Source organism: Brienomyrus brachyistius, chromosome 1 (assembly GCF_023856365.1).
Source record: "Brienomyrus brachyistius isolate T26 chromosome 1, BBRACH_0.4, whole genome shotgun sequence".
In the NCBI taxonomy this organism is placed as follows: domain Eukaryota; kingdom Metazoa; phylum Chordata; class Actinopteri; order Osteoglossiformes; family Mormyridae; genus Brienomyrus; species Brienomyrus brachyistius.
In genome coordinates this window covers 11,598,027-11,610,725 of record NC_064533.1, presented here as the reverse complement: position 1 = coordinate 11,610,725, position 12,699 = coordinate 11,598,027, and the positions used below count along the sequence as shown (strand labels likewise).

At 45.1% G+C, this 12,699-nt stretch overlaps 1 protein-coding gene across 4 annotated transcripts; it reads right to left on the bottom strand.

The window, feature by feature from the left end:
- Positions 1-3,322: 3,322 nt before the first annotated feature.
- dnai7 (dynein axonemal intermediate chain 7) lies at positions 3,323-12,690 on the bottom strand. Of its 4 annotated transcripts, none has more exons than XM_049020462.1 (16): positions 12,325-12,690; positions 11,616-11,703; positions 11,442-11,533; positions 10,610-10,714; positions 10,348-10,485; positions 9,543-9,689; positions 8,682-8,785; positions 7,940-8,251; positions 7,658-7,850; positions 7,361-7,481; positions 6,988-7,148; positions 6,079-6,262; positions 5,769-5,983; positions 5,531-5,692; positions 4,135-4,248; positions 3,323-3,784 (listed from the first exon to the last, which is right to left on the bottom strand). In XM_049020462.1, exons 1-16 carry the CDS (start codon positions 12,325-12,327, stop codon positions 3,509-3,511), a joined length of 2,415 nt encoding a protein of 804 aa, XP_048876419.1. In that variant the 5' UTR covers positions 12,328-12,690; the 3' UTR covers positions 3,323-3,508. The 4 variants fall into 4 exon arrangements, with proteins under 4 accessions (XP_048876419.1, XP_048876447.1, XP_048876428.1 ...); XM_049020471.1 differs by having other exon boundaries at positions 3,324-3,784; positions 5,531-5,689; XM_049020490.1 differs by lacking the exon at positions 12,325-12,690 and having other exon boundaries at positions 11,311-11,533; positions 11,616-11,672.
- Positions 12,691-12,699: the final 9 nt, after the last annotated feature.

Below are 12,699 nucleotides of genomic sequence, written 5' to 3'. Positions count from 1 at the left end.
ATGACCAGTCAGCGTAAATATGTATGAAGATGAAGGACACAGGAGTCTGCGTCTGGTCCACCCTCTCAGTTCACTGCATTATTCCTCCTGTATACTGAAGCATTGACTGCTGTATTTTTGTTTATTTTAATGTCATGTTGAATGTTTATACCGAGATGCATAATTGCGCTCTGAATAAGGCGCGGTGGCTCTGACCGTATCCCCTTTGCATCTTCACAACTGTTCTCCATACTGGGCATACTTAAGTTCTCCAGTGTGTCCAGTACAATCTTATACAATAAAAATAATAATAAATTGATTTTTAAAAATTATATATAAGCGACCCCCCGAAGGGAAACACGGACCCAGAATTGCGGGACAGAACGATCTTTATTGGATCTTTATTAGATCGGACAGGCAACGGTTTTTAAAGGGGGAAGACGAGGAGAATAGTCTTGGGCGATAGCTGGGGTCAAAAGCCGGGGTGGTCAGTCCTACACGCGGAAGGGGAGACGCGAGGTCAAGGGGCAGGCAGGGCGGGCAGGACGGGAGACTCAGGAACGAGGGTTGGTCTGGGGAAGGAAGGCAGGCAGGCAGGCAGGGTGAGGAGCACACAAAAGCAACGGGCAAGGCGAGGTATGAGGGAATGGCACGAGACAAGAAAACGCTCGGTGTTGCAATGTAACATTGGCAAATACTTCGCGACTGGTTTTGCTTGCTTTCCGCCTTTATAGTGCTCCCGTGTGGAGCCTAATTGGTGGCTCTTCGGCTATCCACGCCCAGGAGGCGTGACGGGTATAGTGTTAGATAAATTTGTACTGAATTCACGTTTCCAGTTTTCATTAAAAGAAACTCAAGCTTGGCCAGCGTATGTTACTTGCCGTCAAATGCAGAAGATCAGTGCCACGATTTGAAAAGTGCGCCAAAGCGGCATGTTAGGTACTGAGCTAGAAGCGTTTGGGTTGCCATGCGCATGCGCGCAGACGGTTGGCTTAGACGCACTGACCCAGACCTGTGACATCCTGGATATTCTGATAGGGTTCTAAGCAGTAATCAGTGCAAGTTCACAATTCATGTTAACTAATTCAGAGTTTAGTTAATACAGTAAAAATTAATATACTCACGTTCATACTTCACCATTTTAGGTGAGAGCTAACTCACTTTTTTACCGGTTTCATTCATCACAGCTAAGGCAGTAACCCTGTATTACTAAGATTTTATCTGGACGTAAACGGTGATTCGCAGTGTCACAAAAATCCGAACTAATTCAAGTTCTTTAGTAAATGTGTTAAGTTCAGTTCACGGTTCACAGAAAAATGAACTTAACACAGTCTGACTATGTGCATATCCTTGATGGCTAGAAATGTTTGCCCTCCACATAACATCGCAATTAATAATGAAAATATAACATTTTCCCCTTTGCACTGCGAAACAATATATAGTCGAACCTAGTTACTTCCTACAAGACGGGATATCAAAAACATGTACGTTATAAGCATAGAACGTTGTAACCACTTAATGCAAGATGGATGAAAGAACTCACGAAATATCCATGTAAATGATAAAACTTTAATAGAACAGACCCTTAAATTGACTACAAAACAAACGAACACATTATTACTTGTTAAATAATTCAACAAAGCTCATTTGGATCCTTGAAATTTCCCTTAAATTACTCACGATTACTTAGTGCCGGCCGGCGATAAACGGCAACGAAAATACACGACGGCTGGTCAAAATGGATTTTTAAAATAAACTTTCGCATCCAATAGGCTCCGGACCCCCCGCGACCCAGTAGGATAAGCGGTTTGGAAATGGATGGACATTCGCATCCAAATTGGCATTTGACCTGAAAATATTAATGAAATATTGGTCAAATTAAATAATAAAATCCTTTACTTCCATTATTATTCTGAATTCACAATTACCGGCATGACCGGTATTTCACAAGGTTTAATAAACAAAGAATACGCACAGGACACTTAACAAGCCATTACTACGCAGTCCAGTAACGATCGGTCAAGGCAACTCATTTAACACGGGAAGTTTGAATTTTACTTTAAATGTAAACAATCTATGCCTATGTGCATTGTCGGGCGAAGATCAGGTAGATACAGGTCGATGTAGCGATACAAGTTGTGGTGGGCGGGGAGAGCGCTGTACGTTGTAACGATGGTTAGCTTTCGTATTTTTTCTAGAAATTTGGATGTTGTATCGAAGTTTACGCTGTAAGGGTGTACGCTGTAAGGGTGTACGCTGTAAACAGTGGCTGCTATTGGAATAATACGTAGGCTAAAAACGGGAATTAGAAACCTGTACGTTGAAAAGGTGAAAACGTTGTATCCGGGGTACGTAGTAACGAGGTTCGACTGTAGTAACCATACACACCATAAACGCCATATGAATTACACTTAACTACATTGATCAGCCTTTGATATTCTTCCTATTTTTCTGCTAAATGCTGTGCCAGCCAGATGCATAATGTTTACTGCAATGGTACAGCTCCTTGCCTCTCAAAGTGCGAGGGGGGGGCACCACTAGTGGGGAAGAGACCAGACAGATGGGGCGCAACAAACATGGGAAAAGTTGTCTATTTATGGCAATATTATGTAATACCTTTCTTTAGCGCCTATAATGAATAGCAACCTATAGATTTTACACAGACACGCCCACAATATGCAAAAGATATGAAAAGAAAAAAAAGTGATGTGGTCTCATTTTTTTGAGGCTGTGTGTGTGTGGGGGGGGGGAAGGGGTGGACTAACACATGCATGGATGCTGAGTATCAGTCCTCTATATTACCTAATTCATGCTTTTGGAAGACATGGAGCTGATAGCCTATTACAAATAGAAATTACTATAAAAAAATGACAGTTATTTTCTGTAAAATTATCTTTTTTTTTCACAGTGTACAGGTGGTCCTTTGAAAAACCTTTGCAATCTGTGTGATGGTTTTACGTCCACTGCTAAATAAAAATATGACTTAGAATGAAGTTGGAACTTTTGAGAAAACAGCCAAAATATTAGATCCCTCTGTTTTCGATTTCACGTTCAAAAATGGCAGTGTCATTCAAGTCCGTATAGCTCTTCTGAAGGACAACAACCGTTTCAATGTCCGAATACTAATAATGATCTAGTATTTATGTGCCAGAAGACCAAGAATTTCTTTCTTTGTGATACCGATACTAAAAGCTTTACTGTATCTTCTACGTCGCTCATTTTGCCATGTGAAGTGCGTAGGTGATTGACCTTTTTACATTGCTTTAAATGACTATTCTAGAAATGTTACAACTTTAATCTTGTAACTATTACTTTAGTCTTAATTTGAGAGTAGTCCCAAAAATTATGACTTCAAGAATAAAGTCTTTATATATTTGTTTTATTTAACAATGTTGTCAGTGTAGTTACCTTGTATTGCCTTTCACAAGGCAGCACTGGTCTAAGATGTCTTTGCACAACAGTTTGGGGTCCTTTGAGATTTTGGTCTTTACAGATAGTGAGCCTTGTTTTTTGGGGGGGTGGGCAGCAGTCAGCAGTAGCTGAGCACCCGTGTGGCCATCAGCAGCTGGAGCACGCAGTCCACAAAGAAGGGGTCAGCGTCTCGCACCCGGCCATGCCCGGGTGCCCCCATGCCGTCACGCAGCATGTGCAGCAAGGTGGCATGGAACTCGCTGCCCCCGTCCAAGGCTGTCGAGAAGCTCTCGCTCTGCTCCCTGATACGCAGCCGGCAGGTCCTCTCTGCATTAAGCAGGTACAGGGACCAGGCCTTCTCCGGCACAGGCCCCGCCTCCAGATGCTCACAAGCCTGGGGGGGGGGGGGGGGGGGTACAGGATGTGAAACAATGGTTCCATTTACGCATATGGGAAAGTGTTTCAAAAGCTGCATTTTTACATTCCATTAACGGCAAAGCAACAAAGGTATAATGTGTGTATTAAAATGGTGTATGCAGGGGCGTGGGAACCAGAGGGATGTGGAGAACAGGGGGATGTGTCATCCCCAATAGTTAATTTGGCTGTATTCATCCCCCCAATAAATAGACCTTTGTATTTAAGTTATGCCCCCCATCAATATAAAACTATGCCCCTGGTGCTGACTACCCCAGCCATTTCTGCGGGGGGGATAACCCTCGCTGTTCTCCCCGTTGCCGTGCCGACCTGCACCACCAGCTGCTCCCGACCGCAGTGCGAGTTCCAGCGGCTCCAGCTGAAGGCCACGGCGCAGGAGAGCAGCGCCATCTGCTCGTAGGCTGCCTGCGCGATAGACGGCTCCTGTGTGCGCAGAAGTACGATGTTGTGTCTGCAGTCATACAACCAGCAGTTCAGACTAGGTAGTACATCTGAAGCTAAGCAGGTATGGGCCTGGCCAGTACTGGCCAGAGAGACCAACTAAGAAAGCCCACCCTGTGGTCTGTGTGGATCCCAGTGCCCTAGTGCAGTGATAGGAACACTGTGGACAACAGGGGAGCCCATTCTGTGGTCTGTGTGGATCCCAGTGCCCCAGTGCAGTGATAGGAACACTGTGGACAACAGGGGAGCCCATTCTGTAGTCTGTGTGGATCCCAGTGCAGTGATAGGAACACTGTTGCCGACAGGGGAGCCCATCCTGTGGTCAGTGTGGATCCCAACGCCCCAGTGCAGTGATAGGGACACTGTGGCCGACAGGGGAGCCCATCCTGTGGTCAGTGTGGATCCCAACGCCCCAGTGCAGTGATAGGGACACTGTGGCCGACAGGGGAGCCCATCTTGTGGTCAGTGTGGATCCCAACGCCCCGGTGCAGTGACGGGGACAATGTTTTGTAAAAATGGTGCTGTCCTTTGGATGAGACTTAAAACCGAGATCCAGATTCTCTGAGGTCATAAAACATCCCTGGGCATCTTTTAGAGGACTAGGGCTGGTACCCTGACATCCTGGATAAAACTGCCCACTGTGGCCCTAACAAATCCGGCCTCCTACTCATCAGCTATATTTAACTGGTGAATTCAGTCCTACCTCTTCACCACCTTAACTACTACGTGGTGAGCAGAATGGCTTCTATAAAGTGCTATACAAATACAGCATTCATCCTGTGAATAATGGAGACCTCCTATCAGGCCTTCCGGTCTTCTGTGGTACTGGGAGACATGCAAGCCATCATTCTTTTTAAGAGTATTCTGCTAATTAATTCAGTTAATTATAATTTAACTGTAACGTGTTGCAGTGGAGACAGGAAGGTCTCCAGGCCTGCATAAATCAATAGAATAGGGGAGTGATACCTTACTGATCTCCATAATAAAATCATTCTCCTGCCTACCCCATCTTGCTCTCCGATAGACAGTTACACAGGCAAGGGCAAGCTTTGGAGTCACAGTGCAGTGCCAGCTAGCACGCAGAGTCTCAGCAGGAATTGGGGATTAAGGGCCTTACTCAACAGTGGAAACTGTCTGCCAGCACCAGGATTTGAAATGGAAACCTTCCTATCACAGTCACAGAGTTTCAACCTGCTGAGCCACACTCTGTGCCCCCCTCCCCCCCCCCCTTCTGTGTTTTGTGACGTTCCTCAGCGACTCCCACCTTCGCGTCGATGCTGACGTACTTCTCCGAGCTCTCGCTCGCGAAAACATCGAGCCCCGCTCTCCTCACGGCCTTCTGCAGCGCTGATGGGCTCATCCACCTCCCCAGCACGTGCGGCAGCTCGTACTCCGTGGCTGAGCTCAGCATGCAGTGGTGCCCCTGCTGACGCCAAAAATCATTACAGGCTCCGAGTCATTCCACTGGAGACAAGGGAACGTGCGAAGGGCTGAATGCTTGCCTTGACCGTGAAGTGGACCTCAGTGACCGCAGCTGTGACCACCAGAACCGCAGAGTTCAGGCCCAACGGTCGCAGCTCCCAGCTCTGGAATGGCATGTTGATGTGCATGTCCTGCAGGAGAGTGAATGGGTAGAACGAGTCCATCTGGAAGGAGATCCTCTTCAAGGACGCGTCATACGTGATGTTGCCGATACTCTCTCTTGTCCACTGGCAAGCTGTAGGAGTTTGGCAGGGTGGCACAGATATTCATATCTACCCAAAAAAGCAGAAGCTGGGTACCTTCAGTGTTTACAAGCACAGTAAGACTCACCTACTGGATCCCAGCGGGCTACCTGGGGGTCCTCCAGGAACACTGCAGAATTTGGAAGAGTGACTGTGACCCCTACAGGCGGGGAGACTAAAGCACCCCCCTCATCCAGTGGTCTAGATGTGGAGCTGTGCAGCTGGGATTCATCCACAGGGTAAGGAAATCTCTGCAGGCCTGTATCTGACAGCTGGTGGGTGTAGTGGGACGATTTCCGTCATTTCCGGTCACTTGATCCAATTCTTTTTTTTTTTTTTTAAATAGGATTAAATTACATTGACAATATTACCATTGTGCTGAGTACATGAGCCAATGGAATGTAATTTGCACCTAACTAGGTATGAAATTTACAGACGCTCCTCTACTTACGTTCAACTTACGAACTTTCAGACATACGGACGAAGAGGACTGTAAGTCCAAATTGTGTTCACTGGGCTCCCGTTTCCTGTCCGCAACATAATTTTTTTTCCTGCGCACCAATTCCGCCCAGTACGGCTTCTGGCCGCTACTCCCACCGCGCAGCAGTGTAGCGTGCGAACTCCCAGCATCCTAGTTCTTAGTACTTGCGTATACCATTAAAATGATGTTGAAAACCACTTATGAGTAGAGGACCGTCTGTATATATATACACAAATACAATAAATTGTACATATGGTTGCGTGCAAAGTTATGCAGTAGTCTGGGGTGTAAGGTGCAGACAGGAAGTACAGAGCTAAGTGGAACCACGGATCCTTCTTTTCTTATGGATCCATTTTTGATCAGTTCACTCTCACCATTTGGAGGCCAGAAAAAGTATTGCAGGCTTTGTGATGGCTGGTGAGCTGTGCCTCACTGGTGAGCTGTGCCTTACTGGTGAGGGCAAAGGATGTTCCTCTTGGTAATACCTGAAGGGGAAATCCTCCATCACCTACTGACCTCTCTCACATCCCAGCCATTGACCAGCTGGGACTGGGGTGGTATCCGGAATGCGTCGAAGTAGAAGACCCCGCCCAGGGGCGTGTACTGATGCAAGTCCACCACCTCAGTCTCCACCAGTGTCGCTGGTGGCTCCGGGGGGAAATAGGAATCTCTTTCACCTGCCACCAAACAGAATGCTGGCGCTCAGGGATGAAACTCTGGGCATGATTTATGGTGATTTATATGATTTATAATGATACCGTTTCAGTTGGGAGTGTTTTTGTATCACAAAACAGCCACCATAAGGAATGGCCAAGTGGAAACCAAAGAACCTAGAGACCAAAAATCCCTCTGGACACAAACCAAGATGCCACAGGCGTTCTCCGCCTACCTGCAATCGCGGTCTCCTCCTGCAGACTGTCTCTCCTGGCCTCCCCCCAACGCTGCTCCTCCAGCTCCTTTACATGTCTGCCATTCTTCTCCTCCTTCTCAGAGGCCACGCTTGCAAAACTCTACCACAGAGATGCACACCGAATTCAGCTCATGCAAAAAACGCAACAACGGTGACCTGAATCTAAACAAGACTATTGTTAATTTCAATAGCAGTTGACCACATTTTTTGACCAACACTCCCTTCATTACTCGTCAATGATTAGGGGTGTTTCTCATTATGAATATTTGACCGTACTTGTGTTCTCATGTATCCATTTCGCATCATCTTCCATCGCCGAACACCAGTTCCAACATTCAAGAACAGAAGTACAGAGGATGGTAAAAATCCTTGGATGTTGTTCTTGCCCCATCCCAAATATGAAGGATACATCAGTTGCATCCTCGCCGAACAAGACCAATCCTTTGATTCATTACGTCCCAAGTTCATTCTTAGGAGGCAAGTCAACAAGTCGGATTTTACCAAGAGTGCATGTACGATCTTTGCATTCTTGGTATAGGTCACCAATCAGCCAATCACCTGCTCCCAGTGTGCACATGCTCAGTGCATCTCACCTTCCTGGTCTCAGATCTGACAGAGTCTTCATCCGTGTAGTCTAGACTCTCCTCTGTGCTTCCCTGCTGTTCTTTGTCTCCATCCCCCTCTTCTACTGTTGAGGGATGAGACTCCTCTGTCTTGATGGAGCCCTGGCTAATGTGATGTGCTCCGGCGCTCAGGCATGAAAGGTGGTCAAATCGCGTATGCAGGATGCGCACGGCCACGTCGCTCACGGCCAATTGCTTGGGCAGCTCGAACCCGAAGCCTGCCTCGTGAAAATGGTATCCTTTAAACCTAATGGAAAAATATGAATACCATGGAGAACTGGTGAGCTTTACAACAGACGTAGAAAAAAACCATCCAGAACTTTGTAGACATTCAGAAGCTTTGACTAGTTTTATTACCAATATCTGTATTTCAAATGCATACCGCGTTTTTCTGTTAAAAAAAAACAAAAAACGTGTTTTTTTAATGCATCTTTCAATGGCAGGGAAGGCAAAGCTCATGATGCACACATTTCACTTTCCCCACTGCCTGTTTTTTCTTTAATATGCACCTTAGAAATGCACAACAGCTAGTGTGAAATCTTTTTAAGTGTGCATAATTTCGTTCCCTGCATCTCTGACAAATCAGCTAGGCTGGGCATTGCCTCGTCTATAATATTTTCATGACTGACCCATGCTGTGCATATTTCTGTCAGTGCTGTGAGGGGGGAGGGGGTTACCTTGGGTTCTTGTTGAGGTTTGCCCAAAGACACAGGGTTACGTCTGCATCCCGAACGACCGTCTGCGTGTTTCCTGTCTCGATGTCCATGTTGGCCCTTGACCACTGCACACAGAGAAGCCAACACCAATCAAAGGTTTGCCCCATCATTGAAACACAGATTATCATGTATTTCCATATGTTTACAATATCATCTTCTGTCCAACACATACTTCACTCACTTTCACACACTTGAATATGACAAAAAGTATAAAAAAACACAAGTTTACTAAATTAACCTCTTTACAGCTATGCAGACTAATAAATCAAATTCATATCCGAGCCTGTCCCAGGCAGCACAGTGCAAAAGGCTGGGATCACCCCGCATGGGATGGCAGTGCAATACAGGGCACGCACACACTCCAGGGAGGCACCAGGTGTGGACTTACAGGGTTTAATCCCTCAGTGTTTTTAGCGGAGCCCCAGTTCGCTCTTGAACCATCGCCATCAGCCTGTTACAATGTGTAACAATTTCTGACCTGAACCCCAGGTGCCTTCTGCAAAGTTGGGGCCATTTCAGAATGCATTCATCAATTCCAGTCCAAATCAGGAAATGGACCTGGAGTTGGGAACAGAATTGGAATTGAATTTAAGGGACATTTACATTCCAGCTCCAGTTCCCTTTCCTGATTTGGACTAGAATTGAGGAATGCATTGTGGAATGGCCCCAACCCTAGCCCTCTGACCCCCCCTGTATGAGCCACCACTCCACTACATATAATATACAGCGCTAACACTGCCTCGTGTCTTCCAGGCTGGGTGACGTTTTCCCTTTTCCCCTGGGGGCTGGAACTGCTCCATCCGTTCCCTCTCCTGGCCTCACCTTCAGGATCTCCTCTGTGGCCTGGTTGTGCTTGGAGTGGATGAGTTCTTGAAGGGACAGTATAGTCTCTTGATGCCTGTGTGTGTCGCTGCTGCTCCCCGCAGACTGAGGTGTCTCACTAAGCAGGTCCTCCAGCTCCTCAATCAGCTGGGGAGAAAATTGGGCGGGGGGGGGGGGGGGGGGGGGGGATCATGAGGTGGTAGTGGTGGCAATGGGTGAGCTGTCAGATTACCGTCTGTAAAAACCCAATTAGAGATAATCACACTGAGAATGGAGTTAAAACACGCAGTGACTGACAGCTCACTGCACTGCCTACAGGGATTTCTCAGCCTCTTCTAATCCAATACTTCATTTGTCTTCAACTCAAACTATCTTGAGATTGGATTAGATGAGATTAGATTTAAGTAAATTTTATTTATAAAGCTCATTTCAAGAACACTTCATGTTCACCAAAGTGCTGCACAATTCATACCATCAAAATGAATAGTGAAATAAACAAAGAAAAACAAAACATCTTAAGAGATAAAACACCTCAAAGGGAAAGCATTTAAACTACAGGGTAACTACAGTATGTGAACTGCCTTTATCAGCAATTAAGACTTTAGACAGACAGACAGACAGACAGATAGACAGATAGATAGATAGATAGATAGATAGATAGATAGATAGATAGATAGATAGATAGATAGATAGATAGATAGATAGATAGATAGATATACATCCACAGATTCATTCAATCATTCATTCCAGCTCACTTTATCAATCCTCAGAGGGAAAACCTTTATCATGTGTTAAGGTTACTGACCCGCTGAGCCAGGGAGCAGCTCTCCAGCACAGGAGCAATCTGGACCTCTGTGTCCTCGTTCCAGAGGCTGATGAAACCATTGATCTCGTGCGGTATCGACGGGTCTGGAGTACCGTCACACCGCATGTAGCGCTCCCACTGAGGGACAGGGCAGAGTCGCAGCAAACAGTCGTTGCGATATGTGCAACTGCAGTTTGTTTTTACACATTTTCTTTTAGCAGGATGCACATCAGCAGGTGAGCAGGCACAGCTTCTGGCCTACCTTTGTTTTTGCGCTAGCCTCGTGTTTCCATCGTGCCACTGCGTTCTGCATTTCATCCAGCAGGTGTCGCAATTCGCTCAGCTCATCCTCTCTGCGCTCCCTATCCTGTTCAGAAGATCACAACCTTCATCTACTTACTGGCAGTAACTGATTTACATTTCAAGAAAAATCTGATAGGAAGCTTCTTTAATTTAAGGTTAGAACTACTAATATTTTACAGACCGTCTTCAACTCATACATTCAAAAAATGACATTCCATTGTAAACTGTATAAAAGCACGTTGTCCTGTATAAAAACACGGTGAGCTATTGAACTTGACAGCTGCAGGAGAATAGGGAAAGCGGCAATACCGCGAATATCTGCGGTAATCCATGGAAATGGGGGGAAAATACAATATTCCGGTGGAATAGCTGGAATGGGGATGACATTTAAGTTATTCCTACAGGGATGATAATAAAATGCACAGTAATACCTCGGTCATATTAATGAAATTCTTCATATATGCATATTCTTATATCTACTACATTAATTATATGCCCTATTTTCTGTTAAATTACTTTTTCTCACCCTGACACCACCTGGTGGCAGTATCAAGCGAGTGATTTAATAATTAAGATATTTAAAGGCAAAGACGGACATGGTTAATTTTACAGTGTAATGTTGATGTGCTGGTGAACACGGGGTGAGGATGGTTTTGGTACATTTGGGGACGAGGCGGGGGCAGTTTCGGTACACGCGCGGATAGGGTGGGGACAGTTATGATGTCCTCAGTGACAGATGGGGATAGACATCATCCCCGTGAGGCTCTCTATGTTGAACGTCCCCGGTAGACCTTCAGTTCGAGTCTCTGATGTTCCTCCTGCTCCTTGCGCTCCTCTTCTTGTCTCTGTAATTCTTCCTGCTCTGCCAGCAGTCGAGCCGCCTCTGAAAAAAAAATCACGTATGATCAAGGGACAGGAATCGTCATCGCAGTCAGAATGCAAATCCGGTTTACGGCTAACGCTACCCTCCTCCCTCTGTCTCTGCTCGTCCTCTTCCTTCTGTAACTTCTTCTTTTCGACTTTGCTGAGTTTGTCTCGTCTCTTGTTGGCCGACTGAAAAAAAAGCGGAATATTAATGGTGTATTGAATAAAAATCCCAACTAGTTTAAAACTCAATGAGTAAGAATTCTTTTACAACAAGAATTTCTCACCTAAAAGTAAACTCCCCTCGAGTATAAATTGAGACTAATCACACTTTTGTTCATTTAGTCTCTTCTGATAGATGAAATATACGACTGATCAATATATCTTTATAATAATATGCTAAATTACATTTTGTCTGTCTTACAGTGTTTTATTTGTTTCAAGATTATGCCGAGGGAAAAAAATGAGAAAATTTGCAGACCAGAAGACAGAATTAACTTAGGGAGTGGAAGATGCATGATGTACTAAAATCCCCTTGAACTGATTTAACTAAGTAAAAAAGGGGGGTAACAATGACAACAAAATCCTTGTGAATGTTAAAAGAGTCAGTAAGAAGGAAACATGTGCACAAGTTACCAAACATTCATTAACGTCTAATAGTCAAGGTTATTTCTTTCATGGCCATTTGTTAGGCTATAATAATATATTGCGTAACTATTTTACAACAGTTAATAATTTAATTATTATGTACAGCTCAGCTGTGTCCTCATTTAATCTTGTATATTTTTACAAAATCAGTTATGTACTCACCATTTTGTAAAACTCATAAAATGATATCCAGTGTTAGCGTCCCTGTTACCGTGGAAACTACAACCAACGAGCAGCTGGCAAAACTGGTTTCCTACAAGCGTCGTTACTTTACGACATTTAAAATATATTTACGTTTTTGTTTATGGCCCTGTCCCATTTTTCCGACTTGGTCCACTCTACTACACTTGACGTGCACGTTCATTCGTCTACCGCGAGTATTCTAGGGTGTCACGTTCTTCAAATAAGCTAAATGCACTTTATCCACACTTTGACAAATACCTCATAGAAGTGGCCTTGGACTATTTAGACCACAATGCACCGCATCAGTGACAACTTAATATTTACATGGAACACCAGAAAGTCTGTCGGCTCCAT